This window comes from Mesoplodon mirus, assembly GCF_964341445.2.
Source record: "Mesoplodon mirus genome assembly, chromosome: 6".
NCBI classification, from domain to species: domain Eukaryota; kingdom Metazoa; phylum Chordata; class Mammalia; order Artiodactyla; family Ziphiidae; genus Mesoplodon; species Mesoplodon mirus.
Genome location: NC_138982.1, coordinates 85,313,001 through 85,338,770, shown reverse-complemented (window position 1 = coordinate 85,338,770; position 25,770 = coordinate 85,313,001). Strand labels below are relative to the sequence as shown.

At 39.0% G+C, this 25,770-nt stretch overlaps 1 protein-coding gene across 1 annotated transcript in view; it reads right to left on the bottom strand.

Annotated features, from left to right (window-relative positions):
- The window catches only part of LSAMP (limbic system associated membrane protein), a 644,611-nt gene that overhangs the window by 44,326 nt on the left and 574,515 nt on the right, over window positions 1-25,770 (bottom strand). The window contains exon 4 of the mRNA XM_082625495.1: window positions 1,628-1,762. Within this exon, the coding sequence (XP_082481621.1) occupies window positions 1,628-1,762 (135 nt within the window). The remainder of the gene's footprint in view (window positions 1-1,627; window positions 1,763-25,770) is intronic.

Genomic DNA, 25,770 nt, shown 5'->3' with positions numbered 1-25,770 from the left:
GTTTGCATGCCTTTTCTTTTTTCTTTTTTCTTTTTTTTTTTTGCTGTACGCGGGCCTCTCACTGCTGTGGTCTCTCCCATTGCGGAGCACAGGCTCCAGACACACAGGCTCAGCGGCCATGGCTCACGGGCCCAGCCGCTCCGCGGCATGTGGGATCTTCCCGGACCGGGGCACGAACCTGTGTCCCCTGCATCAGCAGGCGGACTCTCAACCACTGCACCACCAGGGAAGCCCCTGCATGCCTTTTCTTACTCTTGCTTTCTGTGTCACTTTGGAAAGGCAATTATACCTCCTAGGGCTCTCGTGTTTCAAACTTTAAAATGCAGTCAATTATATCTACCTTGCTAGGGACTTTATACAGTATCACTGGCACACAGTTTAACTGCATGGAAGGCTTAAGATAACGGAAAGTAACTTACCACCATCCAAAGCATATTTTCAAATATGGGTTAAGATGTATGTGCATGTGTGTCTGTGTGCCTTTGTACATGTGTGTATGTATGTTATATGTGCATACGTGAGTATATGTATATGTGTGGAGTGTGTATTTGTGTGTGTATTTGTGTTAAACACACAGGAAGGAAGAACTGTCAGGACATCCTTTTATCCCTGTCACTAGCCACAATTATGTGATGTGGAACTTGAATTTGAATGATGTGGACAGTCACTCCTCACTGAACAGGGTAAATGAATTCTCTTTATTCCTTTGCTGGGTGACACATCATATGGATCCGCCCCCGCCCCCCCCCCATCCTTTTGAACTACATCTAAGGATCCTTTCATCTGAGAAGTTCAAAGTTTGCCCACTTACCGATGTATCTTAGTGAAATCTTCCCTTCTAATGCCCATACTTTGGGACAAATAGATAACCAATATTAACTTATCAGGTATCCCTCGTAGCCACCAGGGACACATGGTATCTGACCACAGTGGCTTAAATTTGTTCTCAAGGCCAATTAGTTCAATAGCAGAGGATAAAATATGGTCTTGAATTATTCTCTTCTGACAAGCAATACATTAAGGTGGAAATTCCAATTAAAGCGGTTATGAATTGTTGTTTTTTCCAAAGCGGTATGACCTTGGTCTCCACAAAGACTAGAAGAGTGGTTGCCTAAAGTGCTAGTGCTGTCTGCTCATGTTTTCTTAATTCTGTAGTCTAAGTAAAAGAAAGAGTGTACTGTTAAATGCATTATAGGTTATATTTAGAGTTGGTACAGTTGATTTATCAAATTCAAAGGCCAAGTCCTGCCCTTGGATATGTCCAATGTACAAATGTGCATCCCTGACTAGAGTAGCATCCACTTGAAATGCAATGTTCTTTTTTTTTTTTTTTTTTTTTTTTTAGGTACACGGGCCTCTCACTGCCGCGGCATCTCCTGTTGCGGAGCACAGGCTCCAGACGCGCAGGCTCAGCAGCCATGGGTCATGGGCCCAGCCGCTCCACGGCATGTGGGATCTTCCCGGACCAGGGCACGAACCCGTGTCCCCTGCATCGGCAGGCGGACTCTCAACCACTGCGCCACCAGGGAAGCCCTGCAATGTTCTTTTGATATAGGCTCTTTAGAGCTCACTGGAGGTGGAGGTGGGCCCTGGGCACATAGCACCTGCTGGCTCCTGCCATACTCACAGTTCACAGTGACCTTGACTTGTTTGACATCCGCCGAGGAGACCTCATTGGCAGCTTTGCACTCATATTTGCCTGACTGCTCCCTGGTGATGCCGAGGATCTCCAGATATTCTTCTTCTCCTTCAAATTCTCTTCCTGTAAAACAGAGGTTTGCATGATTTTTTTTTAAGTTTAAAATATGCAGGAGATCACCTCTTTTTTTCTTTTTAGAAGCAATAAATCCACGTGGCTTTTCAATAATTTGACAATGTTCTTTGTCTGAGGTCAGGTTCTATAGAAGCAGACTCCAAGACAAAAAGTCATTTGAAAATGATTAAGGAAGGAAATGTTCTCAGGAAAAACTGGTAGGGGAGTGGGAAAATGGGATCTGGCAGAGAAAGGAGCCATTCTGGGGTGCAACACCAGGTCTCATCCCACAGATGGTAACTCAGCTCAATCCCTCAGGGAGCTCTGGGCGCAGCACAGGTCCCACTTCAAAGTTGTGCTGACCAAGAATCAAGAAGCTGGAGTGTTTATACATCACGCTCATCCGTCACTGGCTAAAGGTTTAGAGCAAAGTGGGAGTCACGGCGAGGGGTATGCAAGTTATAAAGGGCTCAGAAGGGCAACCATTGAAGTGCTGAATCATCGATTAGACCATGCTTCAAAGCACTCTTTCAACTAAAGTTGTTATTAGGACACGTGGCTTCCCTTCGAGAAACTGTCACTCTTCTCCCCCAGATTATGTGGAATTCTCTTCACGAAGGTCACGTTCAAAACCCTGTCTTATAGTTATGGTTTCCTTGTCCAGTGTCAAACTACATCATCAATGAGACTTTCAGGCCTTGGACCAGATCCAAGAGATTGTGTTGCTGATGGCGCATTTTGTCACGTGGGAGGGCTAGGGAGCTCAATATGATTGGCTTAACCACTTGGGAATAGGGGTCTGGAGGCCTTTTTAAAAAGTTGCACAAAAATGTCTCCATTTTCATAAAGAAATGTCAAGATAGGCAGGCTTGTTTAATCCCCCTGATTAAAAGTCTTTATTTCTGGAGAGAGAGAGAGAGAGAGAGAGAGAGAGAGAGAGAGGAAATGGAGGCATGGAGGTGGAGAGTCGGGGGGAGAAAAAGGGGAAAGAGAAAGTGAAGAGGAAAGGGGACTGAGCAGGAAAGAGCTTGGCCAGAAAGGCCTATAGACATCAGCTAAGTTCAACTTCCCTCACCCTCAAGTTATAAACCCCACTGCTGTGGGGTTAGGACAGAGCAGCTGGAAGGGTGCTAAATAACACAGTCCTGCCAACATGAAGAAAACTTGCTCCTCGTCATCCTATACTAAATGGTACCAATTAATAGCTCTGTTCGCATGCCACAAGCTGTTTTCCTTTTCTGGAAATTGCCTGATGGCCAAATCAACATAACAGCCAGCCAGCACAGAGACACATTCACTGCCTAAATATGTCAGCTCAGTCTGTTAACTAGGCTCCCAATAGAACCTAGGGCCTCTTTGATAACATTCTGTAACGCAACTGTCAGGAATACTCCAAGCTTCAAGTCTGTTAATTGTCACTAACACTGGTTTGAGGAAACTCTGAAATCCCAACAACAAAAAGTCAATAGTTATAATTATTTGGTTTGGAGTCCTGCACATTATCTAGCACATGCCTCTACTGAAAACTTTTTAGAATTAGTCTGTAAGGGTAGAGCTGCATATTATTTACAATAGGCCATCTTATTTCCTGCCTGTGTTTTCACCTTTTTTCTTCTCCACACTCATGCGAGGAGTCAGACCTAACTTCTCATGCCACAGAAGTAGAATGTGGTAGTAAAGAAAACAGACATCTTAGAAAGGGTAATAGTCCACTTTACTGGGTTAGCTGGGAAGAATTTGGACTTGGAGAAGAAAAAAAGATTTTTCCAGCATACTTGCAACTCTGAACTGAGGGTCATGCTGACTAAAGGATGCTAAGAATCTTCTAGTTAAATATAAATACCCTGAAGACAAATGGCAACATTTGACAACTGCCGGCCAAAATAGGATAAAGCTCATTAAAAATCTGGAGTGCAAAGGTGGGATTTACAGTAAGACAGCATTATTGATTTTGAGAATGGTGGATTATGATGAAAAAAGAGTAAAAGATGAGTTCAGAATGGTTTAGGATTTCTGCCCTACCCTGTTCCTGCATCCATCAACTTTATTCCTAGGTAGGTAGAGCATTGTTAGTAGAAGAAAGGGAGAAGGAGTATAGTCTTCTTAGAGGTGGCTAATGACACTGAATTCTTTTCACTTCCCATGAAATACCTAGAAATGCTGGGTAATGGATCCCTACCTTGCATTTTGAATTTCTAAAAGGTATAAACCAGTTCCAGGCATGGGAATGATGATTTTTAGCAACGACCAAGGCCCTACCCATTTGGGAAGCTGGCACCTGTGAGAGTAGACATTAAGATGAACTAGAGAAAATAAAGTAATATTTATTGGGTTTGGGACCTCGGTTCTTACATGAATACCAATGTAGGTATTCATCATCTCATTTTTTCCCAATAAGAAGATAATAAAACAAATCATCGTGGGATGAATTTTCAATCTCATGTCTCTAGGAAGAATTTCCCCCAATACTACATTGGGATGAAGGGGGAGTTTTCCATTAAATGCCCCATCCATAAGGCAGAAAGGTTATTTTTGTTTCTCCCATGCTAGCTCTCCTGCACTCTGATGGCCACCTTTATCTACAGCATACAATGTGCACAGTTGGTTCACTAAAGCAGGAGAGTTTCAAGATGCAAACCAAATATAGGTAAAAGAGACTAGCCGGTCTTCCCTCATCCAACAGTCTTGACAAAAATGTAAAATATTAAACCATACCTCTGGGCCCTTGTCATTCTTCCTTTATCTCTTGGACCCTTCATTTGAAACTCTTATCCTGGCACAAGAAGTGCCAAGAAGCTAGTCTATTTTTCTTGCACCCACAGGAGACTTTACTCATGACACATTATCTCCCCTGGTTCACTTGAACATTTCTCATTAATCCACAGTGATTTGAGAGGAAAGGGATACTTTTGTGTTGCTAGAAAGTCAAAGAACCAGACTATAAATTCCTCGGGGACTGTGTCTTACAATATCCCCGTGCACAGCACAGGGTTTGGCACAGATTCATTACTCAACAAATGTTTGTTGAGTTAGCTGAACTGAATTAAGAAACACAAGCAAAAACTAGAGTCAGATTCAACACATCATCTAGCTTAAGAGAACCAAGTATTGAAAGGTACTTTCTGTACCTTCTGTTCTTTCTGTAATAGAAGCTGGCATATAAATTCACTCCCTTTTAATGATCCTAACAAAATACCCTTTTACTGGGGAAGGAAGGGTGTGCTGAGTACTCTGCTGTGGAAATGCTGGGCGGGGCATCTCTGGCCATGTCCTGAGAATGTATCTGCTATGCAGATTTATTATTTCAGGAAAAGGTGTACAGACACCAGCATAGCCCCAGGTGGAAATGGGCACAACGCCATTCCTTTCATCTGATCAACTGCAGTTTCTTGTTTCAAGGCATGGAATACACCACGTTAATCTTGAGTTGCAGAATTTTAAAATGCATTCAGGTCCTCTTGCTCCTCTCCCTTGGCCCCCATGTATCTGTCCACAGCAGGGCACCTGTTCTCCATTCTTTCAGTTCCCTCTGGCTAGCTGTTCTCAACCCAGGGGTCCTGTCACCATCTCCCTATATTCTCTCAAGAGAAGACTCTTAGGCCAGAATCTGACATTCAACCTGTTGGTAAATTCTCTGGTGGCCTAAAGCCGTATGGCTAACATGGGCCCTTCTCTTGTTCCTGTTATTTTCTGCCCTTGTTTAAATGTTTACCTGAAATGCAAATTTCAATATTTTGGTATTTTAAACATCTCAACCTCTTTCCACAAGCTTGCTCATGTCGCCGAGTGTTATATTTGTTCTGGGATCTAGTGTTTAGTTTAAATCTCCCTTTGCTTACTGTGCTTTTGTGTCTCCTGGGAATATTCAGCTACCAGGCTAAATAATTTCTCACCCTCCTCAGTGTATGAACGTTTCAAACTCTTCACATAATTAACATATCGCCTCTTAGCCACTGTTTACTCAAGTTCTACATATTAGTTCTTTTAATATTTCTTCATAAGTCAGAAAGAAGGGCCTCGAGCTGGTGGCAAGAGGAAAGTGTTCTCTTTTGTGTTCCCTGATGTAGAGGCAAATCAGCCAGGAATAACGCCAATTAAAGTATGCCAGGTGCCACCTTCTGAGTACAGTGCCTTCAGAGGACCGTGCTTTGGTGAAACCTGCAGAGTTCACATCCAAGATGTCGATTTATTTAGATTTCCAAGGTTAACTAGGCATCTGGAAGCAAACAGCCATTTGAAATTAAATACCTTTCCTTCGTGTCTCTCTCTCTCTTTCTCCCATTCTCTCCTTCTTCCTCCTCTCTCTCTCTCTCCCACTGCCGCCTCCTTCCCCCAACCACAGGCATACATACAAACAGCTATTGATTTACAAATAACCATTCACTCTAACTTTTAGGAAACAACATGTCAATTCACTAACACCCAAATATTTGCTCACTGAACACAGCAGGCTTATTCTTGAAAATTCTCCAGGGTATGATATCCAACACCCTATTTGGAATAAAAAAAAAAAAAAAAAAAAAAAGACTGCTACCCTAATAATCATTATGATATCTGTCCTTCTTTTCCTTTATGTGAGATACAGGAAATGAAATTTAGAAAACTTGTTAAATTTGAGTGTTTTATGACTTTAAAGTAGAATTCCAAGGATTCTTATATATTAGGAAATGGATGAAGCATTTTATTTTTTCTCCACTATTCTGAGAAGAGTCTTATAATGTCTTTGTAGATCATCCTTTTTACAGAAGGGAACATAAGTTTTAAACAGGGTTGACATTCCCTTTACACACCTAAATTTGAAAATTTTATAAGTGACTGTAAACACATTGGCTATAAATACAAACACATATACAGATGAATGAAAAGCAAAGAAGTGGCACTTGTCTTGTAGGGTATATATGTATGTATGTGTGTGTTTGTGAGTCTGTGGTCGGAAAGGCAGGTGAAGAGGGTGAGAAGAAGCCAGCTATGAACTTCTACATCTAAAAATAAAAGAAAAAAGGATCGCAAATCAATGATGCCATTTGAAGTTTCCTATGCTAACTTCAAATACTGTAACAAGTTTCTGTTCTTACAGTACATTTCATGTTTTCGTTCTTTTTTTTTTTTTATCCTAAGGATATACTCACCTGTTCCTGTTTTTGCTTTCCCTACTTTTTTTGCACATCACGTTCTGTACAGACATGCTAAAAAAAGGAAGAGAGAAAGAAACACAAGAAATCTAGAAAAAAATACTTGTGATGAGGTTCTCTTTATATTTCCAGCCATGTCTCTCTCTAGATCCTTTGAAGTTTTTGTTTCTCGGTGTCATATCCCACCTGAGAGACCCTTTAGTGTTTGACAACTTTTCTGTCCAAAAGTGGAAACCGCTTCTAATCCCCACCTCTCATCACCCGTCAAGGGATGGGTGAAGAGTGGTAAATGATCCATGATTGAAAGAAGGAAGGAGTAGGCAGTGGACACAGTTGTCAGAGCAGCAATCACAGGAGAATAAGGAGACACAGGGGAGAGTAATGTATTGAAGAGAATGAGGGGGAAAAATCTGAGAGAAGTGATACAATGAGGATGATTATAAGGAAGAGTTAGAAGAATAGAAATGAAAGAATAGAGAATTCTCTAGAGACAGAGGCATTTGACTATTAAGATATTTGAGCCTACATGGAAGGGAGGGGGTTGGTTACTCTGCTGTAGAAATGTTCCCTATTTGAATAGTAAGACACAATAGGGTGTGGATTATGCAAATTGGCCCCATGCCTTCTGTAGCCCCAAAAGGGTGTAGTTAGTACCCAGAAATCAGAGGCAAGCTCAATGCCAGGAAGGATTCACAACTGGCTTTGGCTCTATGAATAAATATGGGCCAAATGAAGAATGTCCTGGCATCCAGAAAGATCCAATTCATTACGGTTTGTGTTTTTGCTTTCACACGCAAAAAGGCAGCTAGCTGACATAGCTTGAGCTCTCGGCATCCAACTGGAAGCTGCCATCCACACATCCTCTTCAGTCCTGGGCCATGGCATTTTGTTATTGTACTCATACTTAACCGTTATCCCCTACTTGGTGTCAGTTTTCAGAAACTGTTCTGCCCTTGTAGATGCTGGGTTTGGAATCAAGATCCCCTATGTTTAGTTCTCTGAAGGGGAACTCTATCGATGACAGCTAACCTTCCACTGTAGGGACCACATCTGGTTTTGCTCATCATTGTACCCCTAGTGCACAGCATGATGCTGGATGCTGGAGTGCTCAAGAAATTTTGCAGAGGAAGGGTGGAAGGAGCTACCACTTAATAAACACACACTCGGTACTTTGCTAAATGACTCAGACATTATCTTATTTAATTCACAATACCATTAAGATGAGGAATCCAGGTTTAGAGAGGACCTTTAAGGAACTTGCCTGAGTTTATAAAGATATTAAGGAAGAGCAGAGGTTTAAACCAGGTCTGTTGACTTTTGGAGCCCATTTTCCCAACTAGGCATGACTATTTTTATTATTAGAGATTCTAGTTAGCTGAATTCTTAGCTCTCAGAATCTGCTCTATTTCTGTCTTCTGAGTATACATGTGAGGTAGAGAATGGGACACTTCGGGAATTTCCAAAACAGTGTAGCTCAGTTATACATAAAGAAAGTAAAAAAGGCAGCCTTCAGCTTTTATAAGATTTGTCTACTTAACTTCCTCATCAAGAGAAATAAATAAAGCAATACATGAGAAAAAAGCTGGTATTTAAAAGTTTAGACTCACTCACTTTTTTATACAGGTCCCTCCAAAAGCAATATAAAATGATGGTTGCACATGAACGCCAACAAACAGCAAAGGAGGTACAGGAACAGTGTAGAATGCACTTCTATTAGGAAAGAGTTACTGGGAGGAGTGAAATTTCAGGAAGTTGAAAAACACAAGTGGAGAGAATCAGAGCCAGCAAATTGTAAAAGGGTGTGGCAATGTGGTTATCCTGCCTGAAAGAGACTTCTCCATGCAGGAGAAATGAGCAGCGTGATATGACAGCAGGACATAGGCTAGTGTGTGAGGGGTGGAGTGAAGATTCTGGATTTGCTATGTTCAGTATCTCTGCATCACAGTGAAGACACAGTGGAGGCTTCTGGCTCCCATAAGGTATTGAGTAAAATGACATTTAACAAAATAATTTGGGACTTCCCTGGCAGCGCAGTGGTTAAGAATCCGACTGCTAATTGTGGGGGACCTGGGTTCGATCCCTGGTCCAGGAAGACCCCACATGCCGCGGAGCAACTAAGCCCATGTGCCACAAGTACTGAGCCTGTGCTGTAGAGCCCACGTGTCGCAACTACTGAGCCTGCGTTCTGCAACTACTGAAGCCCACGTGCCTAGAGCCTGTGCTCTGCAACAAGAGAAGCCACTGCAATGAGAAGCCCGCACACCATAACGAAGAGTAGACCCTGCTCACCGCAACTAGAGAAAGCCTGTGCACAGTGATGAAGACCCAATGCAGCCAATAAATAAATAAATAAATAAATAAATAAATAAATAAATAAATAAAAATTTAAAAAAATTTGTTTTAAGCTTTCTTCCTTCCATCTTTCCTTACTTCCTTTCTTGAGAAAACAGGGTGTGTAAGCATGGAATTCCATGGAAATTTTATTTGTTTAAAGTCCTTTGTATATCAACACCACTTACTCTTGGTGCCAGTTTCTTGGCACTGAGTCCCAACATGTATTGTAATAAACTGCCCTGTGAACTGCTGTGAAAGTGGAGATGGCTCTTCAAGGTTGTCAAATAGTCATCATCAACCCTGACTAATTGGCAGTGGCTACCTGGAGCATGACGTTGAGAAGGTAGCTGAGGCAGAGTCTAGACTCAGTGGGAAAGAGTGGCAATGTCTATGAGGACAGGAGAAGGGAATGTGTGCACGTCCTTGGACCCTCACCTGCCCTGGGGTCTCTTGTAGTCCACCTGAGTTTCTTTGGGTATAAGGAAGTGTATCCTAAGTACAGCATGTCGGTTGAAAGCTAGTGACTTCCTGGGTTTGAATGCAGTTTGTACCATTCGGAAAATCAGGATAGAGTGCTTATTTTGGAGTGAAGATAATGAGTTTCATTCTTGACATGGTCGGTATCAGGTTGAAATATCCCGGGGAGTGCATTTCGTAGGCACTCAAAAATATGGAGCTGCCAAAAGACTAGAGCTAAATGTAGATTAAACATGGAATATATACATTGGTAGTAATTCAAGCCACCATAGTAGGGACAACAGAACATTTGTATGATGTAGCACCATGTCATAAAGCAAGGAATCACTGTCTTTTTTATTATTCTGGGATGAGGGGAAGAGGCGGCAAAGAGGTAAAACTGGACAAAACCCCCCAAAATACCTAGTAGATTCCTTTGGAATAAAATAGGTATAAAAATTCCTGCAGGTGTTGATTGTTTTCTAGACTATTTCCCAAGAAGGGGGTGAGGCAGAGATTAGAGTTGCTGGTCAGAGGCAGCAACAAACAAGATCTTCCACCATTGTCATCAGAACTGTAGGGGTCTTCCACGACCTATCATTAGTGATTCTGCCATGGCTGAGGATTAAATATCAAGAGAGATGAGAGCAGCGGCTGCTGTTTTCAAGAGTCACATAAATCAATTGGCATTTTGTAAGTGAATGTGTTAAACTCAGCAGGGCAACTGCACTGTGCAAGGATTGCTGGGCATAATTTTGTGGCTGCCGAGAAGCCTTTGAAAGGTAATTAAAACAAAGCAGGTGATGACCCCATCTGGCCCTCTGTCCTTTCATCCCAGGCCTGATGTTGCAGTGACCTTAGTGGGGCTCACCCCCAAATCTCAGCCTCACTTCTTCAGCTAGGCTCACTGCTGAAAGAACCTTTCGATCCAGTTTAGAGACCTGTTCTTGCTTAGAGTCAGTAAACAAGTAACGGAGAGAAAAATGGGGGTTAGGGATCGGGGTAGGCCAGAAAAGAAAATGGTTTAACAGACTCACAGACACAGAGAACAGACCTGTGGTTGCCAAGGAGGAGGGAGAGGAGGGGAGCGATAGACTGGGAGTTTGGCATTAGCAGATGCAAACTATTATATGTAGAATGGATAAACAACAAGGTCCTACTGTAGAGCACAGGGAACTATATTCAATATCCTGTGATATACCGTAGTGGAAAAGAATGTAAAAAAGATAGTATATATATATATAACTGAATCACTTTGCTGAAGAGCAGAAATTAACATAACATTGTAAATCAACTATATTTCAATTAAGAAAACAATTAAAAAATAAAAACCCAGTGAATAAGATGAAAATGGAAAAAAAAAAAAAGAAAAAAGAAAGAGATAAAATAGTTTAAGCAGGTAAGGAGTCTGGCAATTTGTTTCTTGCTTTTCGACCAAAGTGTATGAATTAGGAATTACCCCATCAACGTTCAGTTTGGGGACCAGCATCCATCAATCCTGGCTGGGGTTTTTCAGCCTCTCTGTGAAGCAGATGGATTGCAGTGGGAGTGAGGGTCCTGGCTACAGCGTTGCGGGTACACTGGAGAGGTGGACTGGGAGAGACCGGGAGGCAGCTTGCGCCTGCTCTGGAAAGCATTCGCCCTCCCAGGCTGGGTCCAGGCGCTCCTGGAAGGCTATGTTACCAGGCCAGTGGGCCAACGCTTAATAAGAAAACAGCAGCGATTTGTCTCCACTGCTATTTATGTTTCAAGCGCATGACAGGCTGTCAGTGCAAGTGAGAATCGCTAAATTTACTGCATTTCAGATTACTGCCACAGCCTCTGACTTGACAAGTCACTTCATTTAAAAAGCACTGCGTAAGGATGTTTCCTCCACTTCTTTTTAAATAAAAACAAGGGGAGAGAAAAAGGCCACCACAGTAGTTTAAATGACTGAAATGAAGAAACCTCACAAGACTGCCTTAGTCTGATGGGTGGGAGCTACTTTCACACATTGAACTCTAATTAAAGTGGCAAGTGAGGGAAAGGGATGACCCTGAAATTCTTAGTTTGACTGATTTGTGGACTGGGTGATATTTTTATGTGGTGGGGAGGTGGGTCATAAACTGAGTTTTCATATGTTAAATTTGAATGCTTAAAGGACATGCAAGTGGAGATTTCTTCTAAACAACTGGATATAGATGAAGAATAAAACTACTTATTTTTTAACACTTCATTTCTTTACCTGTTCATTTATTTTCTGAGATCTTTATAAACAGAAGAAGATAACTATAGACAAAAAGTAGGAATTAACCATCAAGGGAGTAAAGGGGATAGAGACGGGGCAACTCAATGCTGAATAAGAATAACAATTCAAAATATTCATTTTTGGTATAATAAGACCTAAATACTTAAAAATACATATGCAAGTGGATTATGATCTGAAGAGTAGAGCATGGCTTCCGAGTACATTTATATACAGTCATTTGACAAATAACCTATTGCTACCATGTGCCGGCCAGTAATTTAAACAGGAAGTGCAAGAAACAGAGGAAGTAGATGAAAGATATTATTCTTAACTCTTATGGAACTCACATTCTCATCAGGGATAGATACAATTAAACAGCTCTGGAAAGCGTTGACTTTATTGCACATGAGTGGAAAATGGATTAAAGGCTTCAGGAATTATATTCATATATACTTGGACTAGTTCTAGTAATACTATTAATCATATTTTCTCAATGATTTTAAATACTACTCCTAATTACACCGTGGTTTGTTTCTTGATTCTGTTCTGTTTTTGGATTCCTTTTGACTATTCCTAGGCCAATCTCTTACTATGCTAATTACCATAGCTTTTAATACATTTTAATGAAAGAGATGAATGGTCATTTATCAGAATTTTCCTGATTGGTTTCACCTATTTTTCTCACATGAACTTTAGAATCATCCTTTAAATCAAACAAAAAACTAAATATTTGGTCCTTTATTGGGTTTATACTAGATTTATAGGTTAAATCTATATCTTTACAATCTTGATTCTTTCTATGCAAGAATAAGATACCACATTTAAGTCTTCTTTATCCATCAATTTCTTCCTAAGTCTTGAGAATTTTGCATTAGGCTTATTCTCATATATTTTATATTTTCTTATTTCTAGCAAATAGGGTTCTTGTGTCATTATCTAACTGGTATTAGTCACATTTAGAAAAAACATAGTTTTGTATGTCAATATTGTAATTAACTACCTATTGAATTATGTTTTTCTCTTATTGTTGCTAGAATCGTGTTGGAAACAACAGACTATTCCAATTTTGAAAAAAAAAGTATTCACCAAAACAAATTCAGATAAGTCAAGTGATTCAAAATTAAAAGTTAAACTATAAGAGTATTAAAAGAAAAGACTAGAGTTTGATAATATGGAAGAAGGGAGCACCTTTCTAAGCAAGTCATAAAATACAGAAGCCATGAAGAAAAAAGGATTTATTAGTTTGATTACCTATAAAAAGTAAAAAAAATTTCCACAGTACAAAACCTTATCAACAAAGTTAATACATAAATAATAAGATGAAAAATGTATTTAAAATACATATCACATAAAAGGGCCAAACTCCTTAAAAAGTTGAATTTTCAAAGTCAGTAGGCTGAACTGACTATTTTGGGAGACAGTTTAACAATATCTACTAAAGCTGAGGATGTGCATATGATCCAGCAATTCCACTACTATGTGCAGAGATGTTCATAGCAGCACTGGAAGCACCCACACTGTGTAGAGGGTAAATAGATTGTGGCATATTCATATAGCAGAATACCAGACAGCAAAGAAAATATGACAGTTCTATGTGGCAACATGGGCAATCTCCCAAACATAATATGGTGTGAAATAAATAAAACAATCAATACAGTATAAATCCTCTCCTATGAAAGTTACAGACAAGCAAAACTAACCTATTTTTTTCCATGATTGCTGTATAATTGTAAAATTACAAACCAAAGCAAGGAAAAGATTATCACAAAATATTTCACATTATTATATCTAGTATTTATTATGTGCTTACTATGTGTCATGCTTTTCCTATGAATGTATTCACTTAAGAAAATTTCATTCATGTAATATAATGCTATCTAGTCATAAAAAAGATATATTTGTTATAAAATACTATGTATAGTACATCTGCTTTGTGTTAAGTTATATACATACATATATGCATATATTCATATATATGCTTTTTCTATTGAAGTATAGTTGCTTTACAATATTGTGTTAGTTTATACTGTACAGCAAAGTGAATCAGCTATACGTACACATATGTCCCCTCCTTTTTGGATTTCATTCTCATTTAGGTCACCACAGAACACTGAGTAGAGTTCCCTGGGCTATACAGTAGGTTCTTATTAGTTATCTATTTTATACATAGTATCAATAGTGTATGTATGTCAATCCCAATCTTCCAATTCATCCCACCCCCTCCCCCCTTCTCCTTTGATATCCATACATTTGTTCTCTAAGTCTGTGTCTCTATTTAGCTTTGTAAATAAGATTGTCTATACCAAATTTTTCAGATTCCACATATATGCGTTAATATATGATATTTGTTTTTTTCTTTCTGACTAACTTCACTCTGCATGACAGCCTCTAGGTCCATCCATGTCTCTACAAATGAGCCAATTTCGTTCCTTTTTATGGCTGAGTAATATTCCATTGTATATCTGTACCACATCTTCTTTATCCATTCCTCTGTTAATGGACATTGAGGTTGTTTCATGTTCTGGCTATTGTAAATAGTGCTGCCATGAACATTGAGGTGCATGTGCCTTTTTGAATTATGGTTTTCTCTGGGTATATGCCCAGTAGTGGGATTGCTGGGTCATGTGGTAGTTCTATTTTTAGTTTTTTAAGGAACCTCCATACTGTCCTCCATAGTGGCTGTATCAATTTACATTCCCACGAAGAATGTATGAGGGTTCCCTTTTCTCCACACCCTCTCCAGCATTTATTGTTTGTAAATTTTTTGGTGATGGCCATTCTGACTGGTGTGAGGTGATACCTCATTGTAGTTCTGATTTGCATTTCTCTGATAATTAGTGATGTTGAACATCTTTTCATGTGTTTCTTGGCCATCTGTATGTCTTCTTTAGAGAAATGTCTATTTAGGTCTTCCACCCATTTTTGGATTGGGTTGTTTGTTTTTTTGATATTGAGCTGCATGAGCTGTTTGTATATTTTTACCATTGCAACAAAAAGAATAAAATACCTAGGAATAAACCTACCTAAGGAGGCAAAAATACCTGTACGCGGAAAACTATAGGATACTGATGAAAGAAATCAAAGATGACACAGATGGAGAGATATACAATGTTCTTGGATTAGAAGAATCAATGTTGTGAAAATGACTATACTACCCAAAGCAATCTACAGATTCAGTGCAATCTCTATCAAATTACTGATGGCATTTTTCACAGAAATAGAACAAAAAATTTTACTATTTGTATGGAAACACAAAAGACCTCGAATAGAAAAAGCAATCTTGAGAAACAAAAATGGAGCTGGAGGAATCAGGCTCCCTGACTTCAGACTATACTACAAAGCTAGAGTAATCAAGACCATATGGTACTGGCACAAAAACAGACATATAGATCAATGGATCAATGGAACAGGATAGAAAGCCCAGAGATAAACCCATGAACCTATGGTCACCTAATCTATGACAAAGGAGGCCAGAATGTACAATGGAGCAAAGATACCCGCTTCAACAAGTGGTGCTGGGAAAACTGGACAGCTACATGTAAAAGAATGAAATTAGAACACTCCCTAACACCATCTACAAAAATAAACTCAAAATGGATTAAAGACCTAGATGTAAGGCCAGACACTATAAAACTCTTAGAGGAAAACGTGGGAAGAACACTCTTTGACATAAATCACAGCAAGATCTTTTTTGACCCACCTCTTAGAGTAATGAGAATAAAAACAAAAATAAACAAATGGCACCTAATTAAACTTAAAAGCTTTTGCACAGCAAAGGAAACCATAAACAAGACAAAAAGGCCACTCTCAGAATGAGAAAAAGTATTTGCAAATGAAGCAACTGACAAAGGATTAATCTCCATATATATGCTTTTTAACACATTTGCTTACATATACACAATGTCTACCCAATATTAGTAGCAGTCTGACTTCTGGATTATGGAATTAGGAGAGCCAGAAGTGTGTGGTCAGGGAATTTCTCTTCATTTTATGCCCTGCTATACTGCTTGAATTTTTGACATAGATCATATGTTACTTTTATATTAAAAGTTTCTTAAAAATGGAATTGGATTTAATAATTTCAGTACAGGGGAAAGACATACCCACCCTTGTGGCTGTATCCTCAGGGCAGGTTTCTTATAATGAAAAAGAAAATCTCTGAGATTTTTATATTTCTGGCATAATGAAAGAAGAATTAATAGGAAAATAAGACACCAATACCAAATGACAGGAGGAATGGTAGCAAGGAAGTTGATACCACATAAAATCAGAGCAATTCTCTAATTAGCTTGGCAATAAGGAGTTTTAATGACTGTACGTGGGTACTGTCTGTTTCACTCTACCTCCTGCACTGTGTCTATTAAAGAATTGTGACCTGCAGGCCCACTCTGCCCCGAAGCAGTGAGATTCGAGCCTGGCCAATTGTTAGAAGCTCTTTGCCCACTATTGAGAGGGGTCTGGACTTCCATGCTGACCCTGAAGGTGGAAGGCACCTGGATGCACAGTCAGATACCTTTTCTTTTCCTGTTCTCCACCCTATGTACCAGTTTGCTTGACTGCTCTTTGGTCCTTGTTGCTGGCACTCAGATTGCACTCCAGTCCCCAGCTGGGGCTAAAGTAGGGCTAGACTATGAACTTGACCCATAATCTAGTTGTCAATAACTCCATTCTTCTGAGGCTGGAGACTTCTAAATTCTCTCTTTCTATCACTAATTAATAGCCTACTAGCCTTGATGCAGCACCACTACCCAGAAATCTCTGTGCCCTGCTATCATGATAGCCATCGGACCTGCATATTCTGAGAACAATCCCAACCTGATTTTCCATAATGATATGAACTACGAGTCTTCCAGAAGAGGTAAGGAAGTCTCAGGTATCAAGTAGAAAGAACCCATCCTTTGTTATACTGTGTTTCTTCTTTTATATTCCTTTAGCCCAAGCAAAACTCACCTTATTTTTTTTTCTCCCTGGGAACTTCTAAATTCACTACTGGCTTAGGCCTCCCAGGACCTAACAGGTAAGAACCACAAAATTACTTCCTTAAAAGTATACAATTTATAGGATCTATATAGAGACCTTTTATGGATGGAGAGAGCAAGTACTAATACCTGTCATATAAAAAATATTAGGCTCAGGAATTTTTTCCACAGTGTATAGCACAGAACTTTGTATCTCAGCCAAGCACATAAATGTACTCAATCATTTGTTTATATCAGACAACTTCCCAGCCCTGTGCCGAAGCCATTTCGTCTCACTCTAGGAAGTTGATCAGTCTGCTTAGAAGGTTTTCCTCCCTCACTTCCCATTCTTACCTTACAAGGATCTCACTGCAACCACACAAGATAACTGTATATACAGAAATTCAGTTGCTAATGGATTTCAATCTCAAAACTGTCAAATGCTTGTTGAAGACACTTGATAATTGCAAGGCATATTGTTAGGAACTGAATGTGTCCTCCCAAAATTCATAGGTTGAAATCCTACCCTCAGTGTGACGGTATTAGGATGTGGGGCCGTTAGAAGATGCTTAGATCATGAGGGTAGTGTTCTCATGAATGGGAGTAGTGACCTTATAAAAGAGACACCAGAGAGCTCTCTCACCCCTTCTGCGCTGTGGGGACACAGGAAGGAGACTGCTATCTATGAACTAAGAAATGGGTTATCACCAGATACTGAATCTGCTGGCATCTTGGTCTTGGACTTCTAAGCTGCCAGAACTATAAGAAATAAATATTTGTTGTTTAAACCACCCAGTCTTTCATACTTTGTTATAGCAGCCTGAACTGACTGAGATAGCCTCTCTACTCAGTATGCTACTATCCATTTATTTAAGAGGCTCTGGAGTCTATCCAAGGATCACATATTTAGAAAGCAGGTGACTTGGACCGTCATTATTACCTAGAAATGGCTTCACTGAAGGGAGACCATAGACTTTTCTATAAAGACTATTAAAAATTACCCCTTCGGACACATTTTCTGTGTATTTCATAAACTTCAGTCAAATATGCTGTCAAATACATTACTCAGTACCCTTTACAAATGGCTTCCGTGCATCAGATATTTGCAGAAGATCATGTCTGCTTGACAAATTTTTAAACTCTTGCTGCTATTTTTGAAATTAAAAAAATAGCTATGTGAATCAATGTTTTTCCCTCTTATTTTCACTTTAGAAAAATTGTGCAAATATTGTGCCCAGGCGTAGTGATCAGCTTCTCTCAGGTTCCTGCCAGCATCTATTCCAGTGTGTCTCAAAGTGTGATCTATAGACCACCTATGTAAGAACCATCCTGGGAGCTTATTATACAGGCAGATCACTGGGCCCTTACACAGACTTAATGAGTCAGAACCTCTTGGGATGAGGCCCAGGAATCCATGTGTTCATAAAGCTCCCGAGGTGATGCTTGGGCACACCTACATTTGGTACCCACGCAGCTGATCTTAGTAGTCTGACATTCAGAGGCACATCCCTCTTCTTCTCTCAAGGGACTTCAATTAACTGCAGCTGACAGGTTTAACCTTCGCCTGGGATTTGGGATCAATCCAGTTTTTATGTCAGGGGAGATCGAAGGGGAAAAGCTGAATTATCAAGAGAAGAATCAATGTTTTGCATTGAACTTGACACTCAAGTCCCATCACTGAGCTAACAATTCCTCTTATTGTTAGTACCACTTTGTGACACTCGGGCTCCTTACATACATTAGTTCATCTGTCTATGTAGGCATATTTTTAAATTTTTATTTACAAATGAAGCTACTTAAGTTTAGCAAAGTTAAGAAACTTGCCCAACATCACACAGAGAGTAAATGGCAGAGCCAAGATGTCTGTGTGACCCTAGTGTTTTTAGCCATTAGATCATATTTTAAAAGATTCAGCTCTATTCCTAGGACTAATTTCCATCTTGCGTAGAAGTACTAGATACTAGGTTCCTGATAAAAGCCAATGCTGACTACTTGCTGGCCTGCCTGGAATTCTAAACAAAGCCTAGGTCCCAGCCCAATTGTCTGCTGTCCTTTACTTTCCTCTCTCTCTCCTGCAGTTCATTGTCTTTTGCCTGGCATGATCGCTAGATTTTTATATTGTAAAAATCACAAAGAATAGGTCATTTACATGCAAAGTTGGACAAGAAAATGCAAACTGCCTTTCCTACCTTCATTATGCATGAATTTTGTTATAAAAGCACTTTTGATCAGTGGATAAGCTATCCATGAACTCGAAGAATAACAGATGGATGGCTGCTGACCTTATCAAGGATTAGAAGATCTTCTAAGAGTAAATTAATTTGTAAACAGATGAGAGACTTAATTTCTTTGGATCATGTTACATAGGATTCTGAGTTATCCTACCCCGTAATCTCGTAGTCTTGCTGTAGAGTTACATTGAAATTACATGTGGCCAGCGTGAGGTGTAAGCAGATAAGGTGATGCAAAGCAGGGGATGCCTGTGTGGTGAGATTTGACAGGCTGCCAGGCAGGATAAATTGTCTCAAAGATATCAAACATTAAAGCTTAACTATTTTCCCATTAAGACTCCTTTTACAATGTAAATATCAATGCACGTGGTTATACCTTTTATCAGCTAATGTCTTAATTCTCAATGAACACCTAAGGGACTTGTCAGCCTGCAGGCAATCAGGATAGGTAGTTGTGGGAAGAGGTTCTGAAGAACTGGAAGGATTGGACTGGAAGAAAAGGACACTGCTAGGGAAAGAGGAGTCACAGTTCAATATCACACTGAATACGCTCTGGCTTAGTGCGTCTAAATGTTGGAGGTAACACTGAGACAGAAAATCATTCTCACCAATATCTAAGTCTTGGTGTGAAATTAGCTGCAGATAGGGATTAAAAGGTCATGGCTTATGATATCTATAAATAAGTCAATCTTGGAATAGGTATAAAACACTCTAACAGTCTTTGGGTTCATTTGAGGTCATGTTAGGTGGTCTTTTAAACTTGCTGATCGATATCTTGATGAGAGCCATAATGTCCAAGTTTTCAGAAGATAATTGGGTAAATTCTAAGCAGGAGGTCTTGGAATGTCTTCAAAAAATCACTAGGCTCTCACATCTCCTCAGCTTCCGCTTCCTTGCATACTATTCTAAAATACTGTTGGTTTCCAGAATGCTAAACTCGATTATATTGATATCTCAAATGTACTGATGAAACTTTAGGTTCCTGGTCTAGAAGACCTTGTTATTTCAAGGTGAAAAAAGTTAAGCACCTCAAATCACTGCCTTTGGACAGATGGTTTCACCTGAAGGCACACTTAGTAGTGGCTCTCAGGCAACACTGTCTGACCTGCTGTGTTCAGGGGCAGAGGAGACCACAGGGAAGATGTGAAGGCAGGAAAGCATGGGGAGGAAGTCATGTAGCAAACAAGAAGGCAATAGAGTGTGGCACACGAGATCATAGGCAGAAATCCATCAAATCAGACCATGTGGAAGAAAAAGAGCAGGAAGAAAACATCAGAATTTCAACAGCCTAGAGTAGACTCACAGATACCTACAAAAATCAGTCTGTTGGCAGTCAGGGCAGATAGGTTCATTTTGGTTGGTTGAACCTAAGCCTATTCACAGAAAGACTTCCTTTGGATATGACATAAAATCACCATGCTGAGAAGCAGTTACCTATCTTTCTATACTTCTGAGAGTAAGTGAATAGATGAGCATATGAGTGCAAATGTGGCTGGGTATCAGAAAGATTAAGAGTCACAAAAGTTTGGAGGGTCATTCCTGACAACATAGCAATAAACTTTAGTTTTCTTTAAAAGACTGGAGGCTCAAACCATTTATTTTATTTTAGTTTAGTTTTTTTTAACCAATATCTCTGGTCTTGATATAGTTCCAGGTGGTCTAAGGGCAGGTTATCAAATCACTCTCTGCACATCAGGGATAATGAAAAAGTTTTGTCCCTATGTTCAACACTTATCTAATGAAATGTCTACCTAGAGGACTGTTAAATGCTGTCACAGATGAGAGCTATCAGCCATTGGCATGGGAAAAGGGGGTGCTGGCTACATATGAACTGCATGTGCTAATTATGCCTTGGTTAGAGCATGGCAAGATTAGATTCTCACTAATCAAAAGAACACAATTCCAAAACTGTCAGATATCTGATGTCCCCCTTCCACAAACCAATCACTGGTCACTGAGCAATCTATCCCTCTTTCCATAAAGGAGTCAGAGTTGGAATATCTTAAAGCACCTTAAGAATGAGAGGTATTTGGAAGAAAAGAAGAGTGTGTGTGTGTGTGGGGTAAAACATATATATTCAGGGACAAATGGAGAAAGGTAAGTGGCAGAATTTGCATTAGCAGGAACGTGGAATTATTCCCTTACCTGGAAAAAATATATTTTCCATTAAGAAGTTGAAAATATAAAACTTAAGGCAAACATATTCAAAATGAAGTTTAGCTGAAGAAAAGTTTAAAAGTAATTTCAATAAATTTAATTGTATAGATTTAATTTCCTTTCTGGATAAGACACAAGTAACTTTTCCAAATTACAATCCAGGACATAAGTTCTCAAAAGTTTTCAGGTAGAAGAGCACTGGATAATCATAGAACTCTTTTTCTAATAATATAATCCAAATATAAGAAGCTAAATATTTGATTATGAGATTTTGTATTTATCCTACACCTACATTGGATTGTTAGATCTTAATTCAGAAAAAAATGGTGTAGACATCAAAAAATTTGAGAATGTTTTATGGGACAACCTTCAATCAATAAAATTATATTTTATTCAGTAATATTTTCCTTCTATGAATCAGCAAAAGAAGGCCAATATTCCATTTTAGCAGCAGAACCACTAAGTTCAGTTTCTGGAATGTCAGTGTTCTTTAGCACATAATTTCAAAACCATTGAAGAGCTTCCAAAGGACTAATAAGTGAAAAGCCAAATACAATCAGGCAATTGACATCCTTAGGTTCTTCATAAAGCTGAACTCTCTCTCATGCTACAGAGAGAGACACACACACACAAAATACAGGAAGGGTGCCTCCCCTTTGTAATGAGTACCAGCTCCTCAGAATAAAAAGTATAGTAAAGAATTTAATTTGATAGCTATTACACCAACGGCAATGTGCTGGCAAGATACAACAAAGCATAAGAAGACAATACTAAAATGTAAAGAGGATGTAACTATTTAGGAAACTATTATACTAATAACAATTAATTAATAATAACAAATTTGTTTTAACTGTAGATATTCACTACTTTGGGATGTTCTAGTTTCCTTTTTTTGAATCTGATGAATAGTGCCCAGAGACAGTAGATACTCATTAAAAGTTAATTTCTTTTTCTCCTCTTTTTCTTTCTGTCAAAACCATCTTTAAGAGTTTTTACCTCTTATTCAACACCCATTTATGATAAAAACCCTCCAGAAAGTAGGCATAGAGGGAACTTTCCTCAACATAATAAAGGCCATATATGACAAATCCACAGCAAACATTGTCCTCAGTGGTGAAAAACTAAACCATTTCCACTAAGATCAGTAACAAGACAAGGTTGCCCACTCTCACCACCATTATTCAACATAGTTTTGGAAGTCTTAGCCACAGCAATCAGAGAAGAAAAAGGAATCCAAATCAGAAAAGAAGAAGTAAAGCTGTCACTGTTTGCAGCTGTTTGCAGATGACATGATACTATACATAGAGAATCCTAAAGATGCTACCAGAAAACTACTAGAGCTAATCAATGAATCTGGCAAAGTAGAAGTATACAAAATTAATGCACAGAAATCTCTTGCATTCCTATACACTAATGATGAAAAATCTGAAAGTGAAATTAAGAAAACACTCCCATTTACCACTGCAACAAAAAGAATAAAATATCTAGGAATAAACCTACCTAAGGAGACAAAAGACCTGTATGCAGAAAATTATAAGACACTGATGAAAGAAATTAAAGATGATACAAATAGATGGAGAGGTATACCATGTTCTTGGATTGGAAGAATCAACATTATGAAAATGACTATACTGCCCAAAGCAATCTACAGATGCAATGCAATCCCTATCCAACTACCTCTGGCATTTTTTACAGAACTAGAACAAAAAATTTCACAATTTGTATGGAAACACAAAAGACCCTGAATAGCCAAAGCAATCTTGAGAAAGAAAACTGGAGCTGGAGGAATCAGGCTCCCCGACTTCAGACTATACACAGTAATTAAGACACCATGGTACTGGCACAAAAACAGAAATATAGATCAATGGAACAGGATAGAAAGCCCAGAGGTAAACCCACGCACATATGGTCACCTTATCTTTGATAAAGGAGGCAAGAATATACAGTGGAGAAAAGACAGCCTCTTCAATAAGTGGTGCTGGGAAAACTGGACAGCTACATGTAAAAGAATGAAATTAGAACACTCCCTAACACCATACACAAAAATAAACTCAAAATGGATTAAATATGTAAATGCAAGGCCAGACACTATCAAACTCTTAGAGGAAAACACAGGCAGAACACTCTATGACATAAATCACAGCAAGATCCTTTTTGATCCACCTGCTAGAGAAATGGAAATAAAAACAAAAATAAATAAATGGGACCTAATGAAACTTAAAAGCTTTTGCACAGCAAAGGAAACCATAAACAAGACAAAAAGACAACCATCAGAATGGAAGAAAATATTTGTAAATGAAGCAATTGACAAAGGATTAATCTCCAAAATTAACAAGCAGCTCATGCAGCTCAATATCAAAAAAACAAACAACCCAATCCAAAAATGGGTAGAAGACCTGAATTACATTTCTCCAAAGAAGATATATAGATTGCCAACAAACACATGAAAGAATGCTCAACATCATTAATCATTAGAGAAATGCAAATCAAAACTACAATGAGATATCATCTCACACCAGTCAGAATGGCCATCATCAAAAACTCTACAAACAATAAATGCTGGAGAGGGTGTGGAGAAAAGGGAACCCTCTTGCACTGTTGGTGGGAATGTATATTGATGCAGCCACTATGGAGAACAGTATGGAGGTTCCTTAAAAAACTAAAAATAGAACTACCATATGACCCAGCAGTCCCACTGCTGGTCATATACCCTGAGAAAACCATAATTCAAAAAGAGTCATGTACCAAAATGTTCATTGCAGCTCTATTTACAATAGCCAGGACATGGAAGCAACCTAAGTGTCCATCAACAGATGAATGGATAAAGAAGATGTGGCACATATAGAAAATGGAATACTACCCAGCCCTAAAAGGAAACAAAATTGAGTTATTTGTAGTGAGGTGGATGGACCTAGAGTCTGTCATACAGACTGAACTAAGTCAGAAAGAGAAAAACAAATACTGTAGGCTAACACATATATATGGAATCTAAAAGGAAAAAAAAAAAGTGGTCATGATGAACCTAGGGGCAAGACGAGAATAAAGACACAGACCTACTAGAGAATGGACTTGAGGATATGGGGAGGGGAAGGGTAAGCTGGGACAAAGTGAGAGAGTGGCATGGACATATATACACTACCAAACATAAAATAGATAGCTAGTAGGAAGCCGCCACATAGCACAGGGAGATCAGCTCAGTGCTTTGTGACCACCTAGAGGGGTGGGATAGGGAGGGTGGGAGGGAGGGAGACACAAGAGGGAAGAGATATGGGGACCTATATGTGTATATATATATACATATATATATATATATATATATATGTATAACTGATTCACTTTGTTATAAAGCAGAAAATAACACACCATTGTAAAGCAATTATACTCCAATAAAGATGTTAAAAAAATTTTAAAAAAAGTTTTTACCTCTTAGACTCTGCATAACCTGCCCTATATCTGATGAACCACTTGTAAAATGTAAGAATGGAGATTTAACACAGATCTCTTTCCTAAACAAAACTCTTTCATTGATGGCATATATCTATATTTATATCTATCCTATTATTTTATTGATAACCAAAAATGCTTTTGAAAAACATATTTCCTGAGATTGTGGTTTATTTTTTTTCAAGTTTGTCTTACATTGGAACCAATAGAGGTACAGAGAGGGCATTAGCAATCTATGGCCCATGGGCCAGATTTGACCTGGTGCCTGTTTTTGTCTAGCCCATAACTAAGAGTGGCTTTTGCACTTTAAAATATTTTTTAAAAACTAAAACAAAAACAATATTTTGTGGCCCATGAAAATCATATGAATTTCAAATTCTAGTGTTCATAAATAGCTTTATTGGGATTCAGCCATGCCCGTGTATTTACTTGTTTATGACTGCTATCAGCCACAACAGCAGGGTTTAGTTGCAACAAGATCATATGGCCTGCAAAGCTTCAAATATTTACTACCTGGTCCTTTATGGAAAATATTTGGCAACCTCTAGTGTAAATGAACAAATTCTAACATGTAAGTCTGGAGAACCGCATTTTTCTTTGGGCTGTTATGTTTCCCATTTTTAAAAAATTGGGGAATGTAGTAGATGACAGCAAAATTATATTTCAGAAATGTTCTATGATCTAGGAGCTAAGCAATTATTTTCAAATCATTGCAGTATCAGTATTGATGAGTATACTTTCCTTTTTAGGTCATCTTAAATATCCTTCTAAACCAGAGGTTTCCAAACTAGAAAAAAATCATCTGGGGAATGCCTTAAAAAGGAAGACTATTAGGCCCAAGTCAAGAAGTTCCAGTCCAGTAGGTCTGTGGTGAGCCCCAGGAATCTGCATTTTAACACTGTGAGGATGATACAGATGTACACTCTCACTGCAAAAGCTTCACAAAGGCACCCCGGTTCACAGGTTCCTTTGCCCCGGACTCAGCAAACCAGCCACAATGTGAAAAAAACTTTCAAAGCTCTGGCTGCAGGTCTCAACTGAAATATTTATTCTCGCATCCTGAGACTTTCTAGGGAAG